The sequence below is a fragment of the Electrophorus electricus genome, chromosome 9 (genome assembly GCF_041902795.1).
Source record: "Electrophorus electricus isolate QZ-2024a chromosome 9, ASM4190279v1, whole genome shotgun sequence".
In the NCBI taxonomy this organism is placed as follows: Eukaryota; Metazoa; Chordata; class Actinopteri; order Gymnotiformes; family Gymnotidae; genus Electrophorus; species Electrophorus electricus.
Window position 1 is genome coordinate 6,561,533 of NC_137505.1, and position 18,998 is coordinate 6,580,530.

Sequence of the window (18,998 nt, forward strand, 5' to 3'; positions counted from 1 at the left end):
TGATCCCTCTGAGAATTATGCTCCAAGTTGGCTGAGAATCACCTGAGAATAATCTATGCTTTTGAAATGCTTTCTTGTGTTGCTGGTTTTAAGGGAGTGTTTTTCAAAGACAGGAAAAATCCATTTGGACTAAAGGTTAATCTTATCCTTCCGCATTCAGACTGCAAATCAACCTTCCTAGACAAGTGTCCAGTTGCACCCAAGTATCCAGAGCTTTTTCTTGGTAAATTTAAGCATGATTTTATGTATTCTACTAATACATTTTTACAACATATTCAGGTCTGGGTAATGGTCTTGGTGGGAAGGACATATGAGTAAAGGCTGTTTATTGGCTCCCAGTGCGCCAGTGTAAAAGAAAAATCATATCCAATCAAAAAACAAACCAAAACATTCAGAAAGGAAAATTTAGTATTTACCAAAAAATCCCGCACTTGGAATTTCTCAATAAGTTTCAAAACATTCCCACTTGAACTTTCACTCAGAAGCTTATATAGGGAAAAACAGGAAATTAGATCATGTCACTTCCTGTCTCTTATGAGGAATTTTCCTGCCCAAAGTCCCCTTCAGAATGGGCTACGAATTGTTCTCACTCCAAAAAAACATGGAAGCCTCTCCACAAAAATAATCACAGATAAGTTCATTTTTCTCATAATCTACTTTTGTTTTACCTACTTAGTTAAAATATGCAAACTGTTCTGGCCAGATAAACATTAAAGTTAAACTCTAGAAACACAAAAGATACAGTATTTAATATTACCTACTTACAATAAATTTATCTTCCCCTGCAGATCCTCACTACACGACACTTTTTCCATGCATATTAATCACATAAAAAACAATTGCTGTGTTATTTTACATGTACACGCGCACACACACACACACACACACACACACACACACACACACACACACACACACACGTGCATCTCTAATACAGTCCATATGAACACACAGTGGTGGAGTGTAGCTTCATCACAGTCTGGTATAGATATATATAGTAGATATATGTTTGTGTATACTGGTATGAAAGATGGACTATTTTCCTCCCTGAATATCTTAAAACGCGCTTACCCTCTGTTAAAGTTACTTTGCAATGCCATTCTCTGTCCATACTCTTCCTGGATGTTTGGTTAAAAAGGAGAAGATAATCATATGAAGAATGATTTTCACACAGTGCTTTCTTCCTAAAGTGCTGAAATGTATTTACCCTACAGAGTGTGCCATATTTGTAATGATGCTTTTTTTTGTCACGTTCGGCTCCAGGCTGAAAGTAGATGGACATAAAAACTGGAGGCAAATGCGAAAGCAAAGAGACGTTATTAAACGCACATGACGGCTGGTGCACGGCCTGGGGCTCCGACTCGTAGAGGAGGTCCTCCAACTCAAAATCCTCCGTAATTATGAAAACAAACAAAAAAAAGGGCCCACAAAGAGCAGCAGTTTTGAAACTATACTACTGTTTCTATCTTTTTTCGCACTGTTTTGTCCTCACTACCGTCTGCTGATTGGCTGACCCAAGGCGGTTTTGCCGGCCTTTGTCTGTTGCTTTAACAAAAACGTCTGCTATTGTGTTCAGTCCCTTTTTGAAGTTACGAGCGCTCATTTGTTGAATAATATTTCACCAATGTCTCATCACTGACGTGTGTTATATAGCTATAGCTCATTATATTCTGTATTCATAGCTGGTGGTTTATTGCAATGCCTTTATTTTAATACTAATGTCCTGCAGGTTGCTCAGGACAGTGCATTAGCATCTGAGTGCAGGACTTGGGCTGGAATTAAACTTGAGTCTTGATCTTTATGACTTATTATTAACTTATTACTACATTTTCTTCTAAGTTTCAGCTGTAGGTATGGGATGGATTGCTACGTGGCTTTTATACAGCTATACGTCTTGCTCTTCCAGGCTCTCGCACGCGCGTCATCAGCGGCTTTATATTCCACGCGAAAGCGCAGCCCACGCGCCGAGAAGCCCGGAGGCAAACGCTCGCTTCGCTGCGGGAGTGGCGGCGCGAGTCCGCCCGTACTGGCGCTCCAGCAGATGAAACCGCTCGGCCAGCGCGTGAAAAAGGCAAACGCACTCACGCCGAAACGCTCGTGAGAGCTGCAGCGACAGAAGGCCGGAGAGTCGCGGGATTCGACAGATAAGCCGCTACTGATGATGTCTTTCCAAACGAGTCACTTAAACGACACCTTCAGCGTGAGCGACAAGGACCCGGTCCGTTTTCTGCACGAGCAATGGAACGACTCCCCAACGGGGACTCTCTCGCGAGCGGGACTCGTCGCCCTGTCCGTTTTCCTAGGTCTGATAATGACTTCGGGCTTTTTGAATAATGTCGTCGTCCTGGCACTCTTCTGCAAATTCAAGACACTTCGGACGCCGGTGAACGTGATCCTCGTGAATATCAGCCTGAGCGACTTGCTGGTGTGCGCGTGCGGGACCACCCTGAGTTTCGCCAGCAGCGTGCGCGGGCGCTGGTTCCTGGGCAAGCAGGCATGCATGTGGCACGGCTTCGTCAACTCTTGCTTTGGTGAGTCATTTAGCTCGGCATTTTTGCACAAGATAAGATAAACAATGCTTTAAACTTTATTAATCTCAGTTCAACTGTTCCAGCAAAGCAGCGTCCAAAGTACAGCATACAGAAACGTTAAGCAAGACAAAAAGTAAAGTGAAAACTTAAAAATATATACAATGGAAGATGTATTGAAAAAGAGGAAGGAATTAGAATTAAAAATTAGACGAGCAAAGATTAGAATGAACAGTTATTGCACTTTCAAATATGTAAATAATGAATATCGCACTTACAGATAAGTAGCCCTTACACCGACATTGTCATGTGCCCTATAATTAATTACGTATAATAATAATAATAACAACATAAAAACCTATAGAAACGTATGATGACAAACATTAGCACATAACTGCAGCAGTATAGCTAGCTACAGATAGAAAACTTTTGTTGGCAGATCGAGTGATGAGGCGACAGTTACGTGATAACTGATTGACAGCGTGAATACGAACGGACGTCGGTCCAAAACATTTACCCTTTGGGGCACTGGACCGTTTACTGAAAGTGCTCCTGTTCTGCGCAAGTGTGCTGGGTAGTCGATGAACTCCCGTCCAACCGTTACACGAATACAGGGCAGACGCAACGTGCCGTAGTGGCTCATTCAACGGCCACTGTCTTCGCGACTTAAGCGCACAACATCTTTAACTTTTGTGCAGCCTGCACCATCCCGAATATTGATATAGACCTACATTGGCAAGCTCGTTTAACTGTATATGCCTTTTTAGCCGATAGGTCCAGTCGGATGGCATCTATTTTGCCTCAGTAGGGATAATCGACTTGTCCAATGCGTCGCATGCCTCAGAAAAGCTTTCCAGCGGGTGCGTTAGGCCATTACGCACCAGGGAACCCAGCGTAAAAGAGACGCGTAAAAGTGCTGTCTTGCTTATTCAAGAGACTCCAAATAATGGTTTCACAGTAAAATCAGTTAAAATCAGCTATTCAGCTAAACCGTAGGGCAACTATCAGCCATGGAGGGCGCAGCAAGCACCTGCTTCCCATGTGAAGCCATGAACCACAAGCTGGCGCCCATGCGCTACCTGCTCATCAGCGAGCGCGTGCAGCCACACGTCTACGATTGGCCAGTGCTGCAGTGATTGACAGGGGACGGAGAGTGGCACCGGCCCTCCTACCCAAATAGAGGTGCCTGTTTTGCCCAATCGGAGCCCTGGATGGCTGTGTCGTCGTCAGGCCTCAAACGGACAATCCACAATGACTGGGCAAAGGCCTCTTCTGTTGTACCACTTCAGAACGCAAGTCTTCACTCAAAAACCATAACACAAACCCCATCAAAACACAGTATATATGGAGTGTGTATAGTAGGAGTATGTCTTCTAACTCTCTCAGTTAATATGACATTAGGATATTATAAATGAGATCATGTTTCAGGAAATTGAGGTCTGTTTAAAAGGAATGTTGTGCAGCCTTGACAAACTGAGAGCAGATCTTTTAAAGACACTGTGAGTCCATGACAATGTAAAGGACAACGTGACACTCTAGACACCCACGAAGAGCAAAAGAAATGTGATAAAAGAGGTCACAGAAGCTCTGGTGGGGTCTGGCCTCTGACAGGCTGCCGTCCCTGTGCATGCACGAGACAGCCTTTTTCCTGCATATGGCATCGGCAGCACAGTGTCACGATGCAGTGAAGACAGAAATGAACAAAAAAACACAGAAGCACCGAACCAAACCTAATCACTCCCTCTCTTCCTTACAGACTGTGACTCTCTCACTCCTTCAAGTTTTCTGTCCAGTTGATGTGTGCCTTTTTGTGCCCAAATTAAGGCCAAACCATCATGTCTGTCCAAACTTGGCTTACCACACCTTACCATTTAGTGCTTATTAACCCACCTTTACTCCACTCTCCGTCTGTTCCATTCCCAGGTATTGTGTCTCTAATATCCCTGGTAATACTGTCGTATGAGCGTTACCGCACCTTGACAGTGTACAACCAGAAGAGCCTGGGATACCGCAAGCCCTTGCTGGCAGTTGGGGGCTCATGGTTGTACTCCTTGATCTGGACGGTGCCCCCCTTGCTGGGCTGGAGCAGCTATGGTCTAGAGGGGGCTGGTACCAGCTGCTCCGTGTCCTGGACGGAGCGCTCACCCAAGTCTAGCGCCTACATCGTCTGCCTGTTCATCTTCTGCCTGGGCCTGCCAGTGACAGTCATGGTCTACAGTTACGGGAGGCTGTTCTACGCCGTCAAGCAGGTCAGAGCCCGTGTGAGCGGTGTTCAAGACAATATTTTACAAATCAAAACCTAAAATCTTCTTCTTTAGTGAGGGAAGGAAAAGGGTAACCACTGTTGAGGTTACAGCATTATGAAATAAACCAAGAGAGGATTCAGTTTTTTTAAAAAAGCAGATGAAGGACCTCTGTCTGAAACATAGTTTAAAAAAAAACAAACAAAAAACTTGTGTAATGTACTATAAATACAAATCAGCCAAAACATAAAACCACTGACAGGTGAAGAGAAAAACACTGATTATTATAATAGCACCTATCAGGAGGTGCGATATATTAGGCAGCCAGGAACACTCAGTTCTTGAAGTTGAAGAACGGACAAGCGTAAGGACCAGGGTGACGTTGATAAAGGCCGAAGTATGATGGCCAGACCACTGTATCAGAGCATCTCCACAACACCAGGTCTTACGTTTATGACATTTAGCTGACGCTTTTATCAAAAAAAACCCCCAAAAAACGTACAATTATGAGTGTATACAACTTGAGGGTTAAGGGTCTTACTCAGGGGCCCAACAGTGGGGCTTGAACTGGCAACCTCCTGATTACTAGTGGAGTACCATAACGACTGCGCTACCACCGCCTTGTGGGGATGATTACTGTGGGGTTATCTCTGTATGCAGTGGTTAGTACCTCCCAGAAGTGGTCAAAAGAAGGAGAGCTGGTGTGCCAGCGATGCGGGTTAAGGCCACCCTCGCTCACTGATGATTTATATACAAAAGTTGGCTAACTTATTTAGTATTGATTGGTATTGCACTTATCATAGTTTGATATAGAACCTCTTTTAGGAATCAGCATTAATTTTTGTTTAGCAGTATTCTAGTCCAACGGTATCTTTGACTCTAACCTTCCGTTCCAGCTAGGATACGGTCTATGAGTAGATGAGAAAGCGCTTGTGTAAGACGCTCTGGACAAGAGCGTCTGCTAAATGACGTAAATGTAAATGCAAATGAATGCGCATGGGAGATGAAGCCTAGCCTGTTTGTTCCCACAGAAGAGCTGCTCAAATTTGCAGAAGAACTGCTAATAGCATCTGCACGCGCAACACTTCGCAGTGCGCTGCGTAGTCCCAGACTGGTCAGGCTGTCTGTGCTGACCTAACAAAGGTCATGTGAGCCCCAGAAATGGACCACAGAGCAATGGAGGAAAGATGTAGATATTAAGAATGCAGTGTACAACACAAGATTTTAAAACCCCATGGAATGAACGTTATGATGATCCACCTCCTAAAATAGCACAAGCCCTTACACACACATTTCTGCTATCTTATATTGCTTTTATATAGATGATTTATATATATATATATATATATATATATATATATATACTCAAAATTGTATATATATAATTTTATATTAAACAGAAGAAATGAATAGGAGCAGTTTAATACCAGGGACTAGAAGAACAGCTAGAAAGATGTGGAAGGTTTCCACCATGATTGTCCAAGTAGCTACATTTATTTTCTCTCTCTCTCTCCCTCGTAGACTTGGACTCCAGACAAAATCTTACAAACGATTTGTTCAGCTGTATCAGTGTGCTACTTCACCGTTGTCACCGATGGAAAGACGGGAGACTTTGGAATACCATTATTCCTGCATCAAAGTAATATCTGCTCTCTTAAGCCGCTGTACCGGGAACGCCCATTCAACCTTCTTCCCCTTCCGTGTTTTTCCCCCACCCAGGTTGGAAAGGTGCGGAGGTCAGCATCTCGGAAGAGGGAGTTCCGCCTGTTGTCCATGGTGATCGTCATGGTGACGTGTTACCTGCTGTGCTGGACACCGTACGGCATCGTGGCCTTAATCGTTACGTTTGGCCGGCGCGGAGCCGTATCCCCGCTGGCGAGCGTGGTACCTTCTCTCCTTGCTAAAAGCAGCACAGTCATCAATCCGGTTATATACATCCTTCTGAACAAACAGGTAAGCGCATCGGCTGATAAATCACACCTTATAAATTCTAGGCCACACCCAACCTAGATTCAGGGTTTAAGGTTATGTTTCTAAGGAAATCGAGTAAGATACAAATACACACGGATGCATGGCTTTCAGTGGTATTTTATTTGTGTCCCAGTAAAAGCATCACTATTATTTTTATTTACATGTTATAAAATGATTAACAATACGCAAGGTAATTTAAAACCAGATTCAAGTTTTGTCATGAAATCTGCATTAACAATGAAGAAAGAAATGTGCCGTCCATAGCATCCAATGGCTCTTGAAAGTGGACTGGCCTAAAAATGCAGATATCTGCAGTCATCAGATTAGGCTCCAAACACTATCTTCACCACAATTATTAAAAAGGCCATGTGGTGACGAGAGTGAGTGTGTGTGAGAGAGAGAGGGAAAGAACAGATCCTTCATATTTGGAGTGTAGAGCGAAAAACAAACTACAATGCTTCCCAATTTTATAACTACATCTAGACTGGACTGTTGATGGAGAGAGAGAGAGAGAGAGAGGGAGAGAGGACACACACCCTTACTGTCTGTGCAAAGACACAACACTGAATATTCATTTCATCTTTACTGTTCGTACTCAAATCACTGCACTGATCAGCTCAAATACGCCATCCAAGCAGTAGTGCTTTAATCCCGTTATCCAAAACGATAACTTCACATTGAAAAGTTAAACTTTCCCTAGCTTACTTATTACCCCTGACTGAAGAAAGTTTGTTTAAAACAAAGAGCTTGTTAGAAGCCTCACTACTTAGCATGCTATGACCAGTTTGGTTTCTAATAATTACAGACAGTGGATTTAAGTAAAACTGAAGTGGTTGTATCAACAACAGTAACGAACCACTCACTGGCACACTGGGACTCTTTAGACAGACATGTGAGCCAGAGGAGCACAGCCTTGATTGGCAAATCTGAACACCGCCCCCCCAACCATTATCTCACAGGAGAAAGACATTACATTACTGTAGACGTGAGGATGTGGCCAGAGAGAGCGCCACCCAGTGAACAGAGGCACATTCTTCTAAACACTGAGAAAGCCCGGTACTCACGAGCCAACAGGACGGGTTACATACGTAAAGAGAGAAGCTCAATCTTTTTGAGGAGGTACGTCAGATCATACAGTGGGGTGATGGGACAGTTGAAGTTGGCGCCACAGAATCGGAGGTTCCCTGCCCCACCAAGTCCAACTAACCAGACACGAACGTGCCGTTATACTACACACACAGAACAGCAGGATTCAACACCAGTGGCACATCAAAGCCCAAGTTGCTCAGTTCCCATACTTTTAAAAGCCTCGTAATATAACCAGACTCCAGGTGAAAACTGGTATTCTTCCGTGAGATACCATCAGCGTCCATCTGACCAAACCTTCAACACTGCAGAAAGTTACACAGCAAAGCAACACAGTCTATACACAGACTTGTATACGTCCAAGTCTATGACTAAGAGAAAAGATGTGGGTATTTCACTGAATAGAGACCGTGCTTCAGAGACTAGCGTACACCTGAGTAGAAAACTGCTGTGAACTGTAATAACTGGTATCAAACGTCTTCACAGATCTTAGATCACATCCTCCGGCACAAACAAATATTAGCATACAAGTCTTTTCACTTACGAATAAAATGTCAAATACTGAAATAGGGTACATACACAAAAATACTTCCATCAGTAAAAAAGAAAAAAAAAACAAAGTTTTTTGTTTTTTTTACACGTTAGATAAAATGCAAGGTGAAGGTAAAAATCATCGTCAGTTGAAATAAAAAGCTTTTATATCCAGTGCTAGAGAAAGTGTCGTCATCATTCGCTTTTAAGTACGCCAGCATAGGGAGCACGAGAGGGTCCGTCGGCTCCTGGGACCGCGCGGGACAGCCAGGCCACGCTGCGTTAAACATTAGAAAACCAACGCAAAAAAACACCACAACACCGCTACTGCCACCATTAAAACATCCTTGCAAAAGTTTGAGAAAATGTTATTTTGAAACGCCGTGAGTGGCCCACCACCCCCCATGGCTGTATCCACGGGGACCTTCACGCCTGTTCAGTCTGCTTGTTGTTCAACAGCCAAAAGTCTGACACGGCCACTGGTACTTTAAATCGTACGGGCTTGAGTGTCCTGAAGAAAGAGTCACAGGTCAGACGGCAGTCTCGGAAGAACACTGTTTCCAAAGGTGTTCGTGCACAGCTATGAAAATTGTAATACAGCAAAGAAAAAAACCTACACCCCCACAGAGCTGATAAATTATTCAAGACAAATATGATCGATGATAAAATGTACAACCATTTATAAAAAAAAAGGAATACGTAATACAACAAAATGTTAAAAATCACCTTAATTGTTACATACCGTGTATGTCCAAAACAGCCTGGTGGTATTCAGTGTAGATGACTTCGAGTGTTCAACGTTTAACAACCTCTGTTTTTGCCCTCATGCCCCTTTTTAATAAAAAAACACCCCAAAAACTAGTCCATCACAAAGCCACAAACATCCTCCATGTTGTCACGTGATGGCTGGCCACAGCATAATCAACAGGTACCTAAATTTTAAAAAAGCCGTTTCTTGTTACAACCGTATTGCTACCTAATGACCTCTAAAATCACACAAGGCTCAGAGAAAGCAACTTTTAAGACTGTCATCAAGAGCTTCTGCCTGTCTGGTCCACTGTCCTCGGTTTCCTCTGTGGTGCTGAGGACAAGCCCAGCGTCCAGATGTCCACAGGTCACGATTATTGCACCCTTGTCTCCGGGGTGAGGGGTGGGGGGGGAGGATGGGGTTAGAGTTCAGGGATCACAGTGGATGGTGCCGAAACCCGGGAGCGTGACCTTACCCTTGTGCTTCAGGTCACCCTCAGAGCCGGAGTTGATGCGCTGGATGAGCATCTTCTCGTAGAGCAGCGGGTGGTAGGCACCGAGGGTGCAGGCAGCGTCGTAGTAGCGCTCGTGGTAGTGGCACAGCTCTGTCTGCCGGAGCGACGGGATGTACTCGTACACGTGGACTTCCTCGCATAGCGACATCATCAGCACGATCCCTGGAACACACAGGCAAATGCTTAGCCAGCCGGTCACGTGTACGGGACGTCTCACGCGCAGGCGACGATGGGGTCGCACACACGCGCAGGACTTCCCGACACACTTACGGACAGCGTGCGCTATTACGATAGCGCTTCATAAAGGAGTGGGAATGCTCATTCATAAAGCCAACATTCATTAAATACAATCACCACCACCAACGATTACACATGTGTAATACATGTCGTGCATCTGGTCTGTAACAGAAGCAGAGAAACAGAGGGGAATTATACATATATATCCGGCCCAGTGCTCTGCCGATAAACAGGGTGGCTTTGAGCTGGTCCTTGGTCGGAAGAGATATGGAGATAAATTGATGCCAAACTGAAATGCAGGTCCTGACACTGGAACACATTAAATGCAATTCACGGTATTACTCGTCACCAACAGCACGCGGAACATGACAGAATCAGATGCAAAATCTCACTTTCACTGCCTTCCCCATATTCAACCTCCTTCCTGGAAAACACAAGGGGCTTTATCATTTAAAAAAACTGACAGGATGAATGTGTCAGAATTGAATGCAGTCTATACTGAAAAGTAATCTACGCCACTTCTGAAATGTACGTCTCGGTGAAACGCAGTGAAGTTGCATTTAAACGCTGACCCGCGGAAGCCATGCAGCAGAATGAAGTCAGAAGTCCACTGATTTACTGCTCATGCTTGTTCTCGTAATAGAAAAACAATGCTTGTGAATTTATGCCTAATGACTGAAGTGCTGGATTTGTGTGAGAACTGAACGCAAACCACCGTGTGTATCGTCTCCCACTGTTGTGATCACATTTAAAATTTGCTGCAAACTTCTCTGCTTAACCCCACCTTCATTTGCACTACTTTAATCCTCAGTGAACTTGTCAACCTCTCTCTCTCTCTCTCCCCCCCTCCAGTTCTACAAATGTTTCCTGATCTTGTTCCGCTGTGAGCTGAGCTCTGCGGCCAACAGCCTCTCGTCCGCGCCCTCCAAAAGCACCTTCATCCATCTTGACCGCCACCCCGACGCTGACGCCTCGCCCGGCGCGCTGCGCCCCTCTGCCTGCCCGCAGGAGCCTGGCTGTGCCACGCCGCCCTCGGAGGGGGCAGATATTCTGCCCCAGCTCTCCTGTCCTGCTCACGGGTGAACACACCCCCTCCCGTCCATCCAATAGCGGCAGCCCGCTGAGCCTCGGCCCTCCCCTGCTCCGAGCATGCCCAGTGACGGCGTCGTCCGGAGGTCCACGTGTCCTCCCTTTATACAGGCCCCGCCCCAACCCAAAAGTCTTTGGTTTGTGTGTGAAAATGTAAATTGTGTTTCTGTTGAACACAACCCCCAGGACCTTTGTGTGTGCTAGGAAGATGTGTATGTGTTGTGTGTAGTGCAGTTATCTAGCGTTTTGAGAAGTGTGGATTTGGTCAAATCCTGCTCTGACTCGTTTCAGATCTTCGAGGACTCTTTCTCTCGTACTGGCGTGACAACACCTTTGTGATATGAACCTCTGGTGTCAACAGTTTTGAAGGAGTCAAGTTTGAATATTTGACCAGGAGTGTACGTCATCCAGCTATGGTTTCAGCAAATGACTCATATCTGGGGTCTTCGAAACAGTAAGTGTCGTATAGTGCTCTTTGGTTTTTTCTACGGGCGGTAAAACCATGAGCGATGTAAACATGCTGACCTCAGTGAAATGTGCCATTCTGTCTGAATAAACACACCATGCACGAGTCGGACGCCTGGAGTTTTGGTTGACATGTTCCCCTCATGCCAAGTAAATCTGGACGCGTCGCATTCTGTGGTGTGCATACGCTGAAATATTGTCCAGCAGGTGAGAAAAAATCAAACAGAAACTAAAATTTACCCACCATATGCCCCAATTTTCAGACTACATGCTCCTCATGAATCTCTGAAGCGCATGAAATTTAGGAACGCCAATATGTAGTTAAATTCTACACCACACACACACACACACACACACACACACACACACACACACACACACACACACACACACACACACACACACACACACACAGAGTATGAGTCGTTCATGAGACAGTTGATCTGTAGCGTGACCTAGCCAGTGGTATCAGATATATTTTAAATATCAATGTTTGAATTTAACTGACACATGTAGTGAATACGGAAATCGGAAGACTTGTTTCTGTTTGTAATTTACTATCTTTGTGTTGTAATTCATGTTAGTTTTATTGATGTCTTTAAAGCACAACAGATTTTTCTGAGACTATATTCTGTAATCTGAGACCTTTGGGGTAAACTGGTTTATGGCATTTTTGCAGTGTGGTCATACGACTTGCTCAACCGTACTAAAGTGACAACGTGCGGTATGGACATGTGCGATTTCAGACATGTCCCGTCACGTTCTCAGGGGAAAGACAGCACTCCAAGGTACAAATTCCCTGACAGGCACGTAATGAAATCAAAATATCACTGGGCAAGAAAAAAAGTGTACGCAGAGATTACAAAGTGAAATGTGAGAAGATTCTTTGAGTGATACTGAAATTCTAACGGGAATTGCCATCAGTAGTGACTGTCTCTGCACTACGGAGACTGTTCCGCTAATCTGCTAATACAGGACTGTTTGGAGGCTCAATCATTATGTTAGTGGTCAAAGCGAGCAGGAGAGTCTTCAGGTTTACAGGGTTCACCGTGTGCGATCACATCTGCTTCTCTCAGCTCCGCCGAGAAACCTGCACATCTGTACAGAACTCATTTAATCTCCTCATTCGTCACTAGTCCACACCTAAATGCTCTTTATATTATTTAATGTTATTGACTCAACTTCCACACGTGCAAGATTAAATTCAACTCTATATTCTGGCCATCACAAAAAAAGCTTACCAATGGTTGATTAACATGGGCTACCTGTCGATAACTGGTTATTATATAAACTTAGGTACGTAGCAGCGAGTCCTGCAACACTACTTCAGAGCTGTGCTGTATATTAGACCACATGAGCCCCTACGGTAGACAAACATGCCCCAGATGGTCTTGAGCTTCTTTGGATGGGTTCCTTCATGTGCGTGCAGACTGCCAGAGCACATTCAAGACCGTTTGTGAATTTGGGATGAAAATAGAACGCCCATAGAATGACTTAAGGACACACACACAGACACAGACACACACACACAGACACACACAGACACACACACACACATACACACACATACTTCAAAGCTTTTAACTGGTTCAAACAGGCAATCAGCCACAGGCAAAAGAGCTCATTACGCTTGGCTTGGTTGGTTGGATTTGGCCACAGTGACTCTGGTCTGAATTGGGAGGCTGTGTGGAGTTTGGCTTCAAGCTGATTACGGTACGCTGAATGAGCTCACGTGCTCCACATCACACAGCATCATTCATACGATAACATGAACGTTACTGATCCCTGGAGGCAAAGCCACCTATTCCACGTAGCGGCGTGTAACAAGAAAGAATCAGTTGACATAAAGATAACAAAGAACATAGTATGTACAAGTAATGAACAGTGAGATCTGCACATGTGAGGTACAGGTGTCACATGTGCAAAAGACCTCCGCAGATGTACATTGCAATACTTATCTGATTCTCTACCTTTACGTTAACTCTGACCTATGTATGAGACACACTTTCTTACAGGTTTCATGCTTAGACCAGTTTCGGTTTCTGTAACCCGTCTTCTGGGCCACGGTACAACGTGTTTCTATGGTAGAACAGGACAAGGTCAGAGGAGAACACCGTATGGTGTCAGGCTTGTGCTTCATTCATCACATCTGACTCATTCATCCACAACATCACTCCATTATCCCCCCCACTACACTTCTCCTCTCCAATCTTTGACCTCTGTACTGTGTAGCTGAGACTCGGTCGTCTCCTGACTCATGTTGGGTGAATTTCCAGCACAACACCAGATAACCTTGCTCTTCAGACCTGTCAAAATACGCATGTTTACATCCAGCCTGTTGTATACACACACACACACACACACACACACAGACACACACACACACAATCTTACCGATGAATCCAGATGAGGGTGGGTTGGGCTGGATGTTCTCTAGTGTGTTGCCCTGGACCACGTCCCACAGGCGCCAGGTGAACGTGGGATGCAGGATGTAGAAGGGCTGCGTGGGATGCTTCTTCCTGTGCTCCACGTATGGCGTGAACAGGTTGTAGTCGGGGCTCTTGTACCACTGCACAATAATATAAGGCAGCAGCCTGGTTACCCACACAAATCCCTTTACTGACACACACTTCTGAATGGACAGCTTCACGTGTGAATGCATGTGCTTTTCTGTAACGATGACGTGCTTAAAGACCTTAAATGTGAGCTAAACACAACAAAAGGAAGAGCATTCCCCTTTTCATGCAAAGTGCCCTCCCAACATGCCCAACAGTAGACTGGACTGTTGCCATGCCAACAGTAGACTGGACTGTTGCCATGCCAACAGTAGACTGGACTGTTGCCATGCTACTGTTGGCCACGTCACATAGCATTAGCAGTTAGCTTTTTATAAGTCTCATCCAGTTTCCTGGCCATCAGTGCGTTTAATGACCCATCTACTTGCTTCCACATCATTAAAACATCATTGTATTACTAAAGCTATGCACTGGAATAAGCATCGTCATATTCAATATGTATTATCACAATTTAATAGTAGATTAATGCTCCAAACACTCTGACCTCTTACGTAAGAACCCGGGGGCGAGTTACAGGGCGCAGGCCCAGTGTGGATTAACAATACATTTGAGACTTGACTCTGAACAGGAGTCTCCCCTTGACCACAAATATGATAAAAGTATATCCAAATCATCTGATTTAGCCAAGTTTCGCTGAGTTGTAAAGAGGCGGGATGAAAGCGCTCATGATTTGAGTCTGCTTTCACATGCCAGAACGAGTTCACAATGTCTCAGTAACGTAGAGAATGTCTGTTTTAATGCGTTTTAATCATGTGAGTTTTCATCTCTGCGCTGAATATTGGTTTGAATCACAAATACAGATGAGCTGTGCTGCTAGGCTGTCTGCACGCACACGTGATATGAATGAACCTTGCTCTGTGGGGAGGGCTTCTGGACGTGCGGTGACGTGGCATGATCTTCCAGCGTGCATGTGTGTTTCTGGTCCTGTGTGGCTACATTAGCATGTACCTAAGAGACCGTGGTGGAGGAAGACAGCTCAAGATGTTCTCCTGGACACACACTAAGCCCTGCTGAGATAAGGACCACAGAAACGCATCAAACACTGGCTCCATGGTTCACCTGTAGCACATCCATCACGCAGCTGAACACTGGACACGGACAGAGATGCCTTTCGACCGGAACTGCTGGCCTAACGCAGAAAATGTTCTGCAGCTGAGATTATCGAGACAAAGACCTGCCACTGGCATATAATCTCCTTATCGCCCTAAACGTGTGGACGGGGTAACGGTACAACTAAGACCACGGCGGCTCTGCTTAAAAGGGTTGCCATGACGCCCGGCTAGCCTCCAGCGTCCTGTGCGGTTCCCCCTTGCTAAACGATGCGCCCTGACGTGTTCCGGCTGTGCGGGTCCAGGTAACCTCGAAGGCCAATGAGGAGAATTTCCAAACATGGGGATGAAATGGAAGGGAAAAGGAGAGGAAGAGAGAGAGACAGGCGTGTGTGCGGAAGGATGGCCTCAGGACAGAGGCATAGCTCTACTGCTCGTCTGAGCTCCACAGTAGTGCACCTCACTGGGGAGGGAGGGAGCATTCGCTATAGATCACTACCCCGCAGACTCTACAGGAGGAGAGGACCTTGTCTAGGGGCCGAGCCCGCTGGGCCGAGCTGATGAATCCTGGGCACTAAGGACATGTTCACCTTCAGTTCTGTTTTCCCTCTCTGTGTAAACACAACTCTGGCCCCCCCCCACACACACACACGCGCACGCACAAACACAAACACGCTCCACGCCTTAAATCTATAGGATTACCAGCCAGTCTCTTCAACTGCAATTCACTCTTCCCTCTCAATTCGAAAAGTAATCTGTACAAATACCTCACCTGCAACATATAATCACCTGGCGTTTGGCTTATGCACAAAATGCCGTAAGGAGGAAAACACACACACACTCTCTCTCTCTCTCTCTCTCTCTCTCTCTCTCTGGAGAGAACAAAGTGAAAGAGGGGCCTTGCTGGAACATTTAGAGACAAAATAGCTGTTCCACTGATCTCTTGCATAGTCACTACTAAAGGAGAACATGCATCAGTGCGTGCGTGCGTGAGAGAGAGAGAGAGAGAGAGAGAGAGAGAGAGAGACTGGCGCAGGGGAAAGACACGAGCCACGGAGACCAACGGCCTCTAACCCGTCTCACCACACCCGTCTTACTGTACTGGGTGTCTGATCGCCAAACCCCCATATCACCCAAAGCAAGCAGACAGCCACCAGCCAACTCCACAGGCCATATTCAACCTCACACATAGCAATAAATAAAACATCTGACACGTGAGAGATCTGAACAGGTAGGTCATTAGCGGGAGGGGAAATCTCACTAATGGACTGGCCCACAGTGTCTTGAGTGAACTCGTGGTTAGCTATAACCCATCTTGCCTGCTACGATCTCAAAACACAGGGCTTCTCTTAAAGCCTGAGATGATTACGATTACAGTGCCTTCTCCTACGGAGCCCCTCAGTGATGGCACAGCCTCCCATTTTTAAGACTCGGACACACTCCCAGGTTTTAAAGCTAAGCTAAAGGCGTACTTCTTCACTCAAGCTTGTCGTTAGACTTGAGTGCAGAGACTGGGGCCGCACTCAGAGTTTTCTGGTAAGATGTTCACGCTGTCATCTGCCCACTTTCACGCGATCAACTCACGCCATCGTTCACGCGGCGTTGGTCCGCTGTATGTGGACCGTTCACACGGTGTGTTCATCTTTACAGATCTAACATACATCTTTACGTTTTATTTACATGCTTCTAAAATATCCCAGTCCCACCAGTAGAAGAACCAGTGCTGCTCACCGAGACATAGCCCACCCACACCAGACTCACTGGAGTGTCTGAAGCTCCACATCTCCACTACATTTAATAACGCAACTCACGGACTGGTTACTAGCTGGGCTACCCGATGGAGGACGGGTTCATAGTGCCGGCAGCTTGGCTTGCTCATTAGAGATCTAACCCCACACCTCTGTAAAGCTCCCTGATAACATCTCCCCTACAGGGCGCTCAAAATGCTCCTCTTACTCCCTACAATCAGTAAAATTACAGCCGGGGGTGGAGCGCACTAGCTTCTACCCCCCAGCTGTACGACAACATCTCACCTACCAATTGCTAATAAGTGCTAATAAAATAAATAGGTTTGTCAGATTTAAAGTACGTCTGTGTCTCCAGGCTTCTGGCCCAAGTTTGTGAACGTCTCGATCGTGTTTATTTTCCCGCGGTGTCTGTGTTTGGGGAGTACTCACTTCGCGCAGGTTGACCTTGTAGGGCGCAGGGTCCCAGGCCACCAAGGTCACGTTCCTGTACAGCAGACTGGAGTTGAAGCGATAGGTGGGGTTAGCCATGATCTGCGCAGCACAGGGGAAAGCGAGCAGGTCAGCATCCGTATAGGGAACGCGGGTGGGGGGGGGGGGGCTCGAGTCATTTCATGCTTGCTTGGGGGGGTGTTACAGTAACTCGGAGACATGCAGGATATGTCACACATTCAAGCAGACCTTTGGACCGGGTCTCGGAACTTGGCGAGAGTATATTTTATTGCTCAGAAAGAGGACGACCTTGGCAGGACGTGGTCTCACCTGAGAGTTGATGATGCGTATGGTGGTCTTTTCGCCCACGTCCCTTTCGTAGCCCTCAGTAGGGGCTGAATTGAACCTCAAAACAGCATCATGGGAATCTGGAAGCACAAAGCCGACGGCGATCATTTTTAATCCCCACGTTTACATATTCAATACAGCTGCGTAACAAAGCAACAGAAAACAAATTAATCTGGAAAAGTCGACGCAGCGCTTTGGAGAAAGGCCACGTAGCAAATCTGCTCTCCCACGATCAATCTACTAACGCATCTTTAATTTTCTGGCACTCAGAGGCGTCTCTGGCAAACGCGTGTTCACGCCATTGATTTACATCACATTAAAAGTAATGTCTAACAGCACACTGCAGCAATTTATTACCACTCAGGAAAAGCTATTCATTATCTGCACTGAATAAATTATGTGAAACTAAATAAATACATTAATTTAAAAAAAAAAAAAAAAAAAAAACCCGAAACAATTTATGGGAACATTCTCTTTAGTCACAATATTTTTGGCAAACACTCTTGAGGAAAGGACACTTCAACAAAATCAAACTTTTATGGTCATGCATTGGGGGGGGAATAGTACGAAAAAGCGAAAAGAGAAGAATGTTTAAAAGAGGGATAACAAACGTGTGGCCTCGTCCACGATGACCTACAAGACACTGAACACGCTAAATCTTTTAAACGTCCCCTTTAGTAGAGGGAGCCCTGGTGTTCAATCTTCACACGTTGTAAATGTAAAAACAGCGCCATCTAGTGACCATTTTCTGCAATGCAACGATGTTTGTGAACGCAAACGACTGAAGACCGAGCCGCTCAGACTGAAACGCACATGCCCGGGGGGGGGGGATGCATGATAGACAGACCTTCAGTCCCCATAGTGTACACCCTCACTTCCAGGACACGGGAATGACTGGGATTATATGGGGAGCGTTTGGCGTTTGCACCCATCCACTCGGCAGATACCGTTATTTCTCTGGCATTTGTCCCGCGGCAGCCTCGCGTAAAACCAGAAAACGAACATTTGCGGAGCACGCAGCTAGAGTAATACAGCCATCACGCCCAGGCTTTCTGCTGGTGTTCAAAAAGCAAATATGAATAAAGAAAGAGGGAGAATGAGAAAATAAGCAAAATTATTCAAATTATTTCTTCTCTGGCCACTAGGTGGCAGAAGACGACTGAGGATAAAAACTTGGGAGTGAGCGGCAACTGTCCTACGGAAATGAATGATGCTCATGTTTACAATATTAGAGGCAACGAAGTTTGAAAGTCGCTGCCATCTGCACACACGCACTGATCGAGACTGTGGAGCAGCTCCAGTTTTAGCACTCAGGAGGGCCACAGCGTCTCTGGTCGTCTGCGCGTAGTGTGCGCACATTCATTGAGAGTTTTCCCATGTCTCCTCTTGGCTTTGTCGTGATCTTTCCGGCTTTCCTGCTCGTCCCTGTGTGGTTT

The 18,998-nt window shown here is 45.6% G+C and overlaps 2 protein-coding genes across 16 annotated transcripts in view; one reads left to right on the forward strand and one right to left on the reverse strand.

Annotated features, from left to right (window-relative positions):
* The first annotated feature begins 1,504 nt into the window (after positions 1-1,504).
* tmtops2b (teleost multiple tissue opsin 2b) lies at positions 1,505-13,800 on the forward strand. 3 transcript variants are annotated; one of them, XM_035523038.2, is made up of 5 exons: positions 1,505-2,531; positions 4,452-4,777; positions 6,293-6,410; positions 6,491-6,724; positions 10,711-10,840. In XM_035523038.2, the coding sequence occupies exons 1-4, from the start codon at positions 2,159-2,161 to the stop codon at positions 6,673-6,675; spliced, it is 1,002 nt and encodes a 333-aa protein (XP_035378931.1). In that variant the 5' UTR covers positions 1,505-2,158; the 3' UTR covers positions 6,676-6,724; positions 10,711-10,840. The 3 variants fall into 3 exon arrangements, with proteins under 3 accessions (XP_035378931.1, XP_026877896.2, XP_026877897.1); XM_027022095.3 differs by having other exon boundaries at positions 6,293-6,724; positions 10,711-13,800; XM_027022096.3 differs by lacking the exon at positions 6,293-6,410 and having other exon boundaries at positions 10,711-13,800.
* The window catches only part of st6gal2a (ST6 beta-galactosamide alpha-2,6-sialyltranferase 2a), a 35,129-nt gene continuing 22,974 nt past the window's right edge, over positions 6,844-18,998 (reverse strand). For 10 of the 13 annotated variants that reach the window (XM_081720299.1, XM_081720304.1, XM_081720300.1 and 7 more), the window contains 5 exons: positions 17,545-17,642; positions 17,215-17,316; positions 13,807-13,981; positions 9,583-9,783; positions 6,844-8,870 (listed from right to left, as the gene is read on the reverse strand). In XM_081720299.1, coding sequence (XP_081576425.1) covers positions 8,812-8,870; positions 9,583-9,783; positions 13,807-13,981; positions 17,215-17,316; positions 17,545-17,642 — 635 coding nt within the window. In that variant the 3' untranslated portion in view covers positions 6,844-8,811. Of the gene's footprint in view, positions 9,784-13,806; positions 13,982-17,214; positions 17,317-17,544; positions 17,643-18,998 lie in introns of all 13 variants that reach the window. The other 3 variants (XR_014125187.1, XR_014125186.1, XM_081720298.1) reach the window with 3 other exon arrangements.

Excerpts from the sequence above, each read along its gene's own strand:
- tmtops2b (XM_027022095.3), top strand. The coding sequence starts at position 2,159 with ATGATGTCTTTCCAAACGAGTCACTTAAACGACACCTTCAGCGTGAGC. Across the intron at positions 2,532-4,451 it reads CTTCGTCAACTCTTGCTTTG|GTATTGTGTCTCTAATATCC; the intron begins GTGAGTCATTTA and ends TTCCATTCCCAG. Across the intron at positions 6,725-10,710 it reads ACATCCTTCTGAACAAACAG|TTCTACAAATGTTTCCTGAT; the intron begins GTAAGCGCATCG and ends CCCCCCCTCCAG.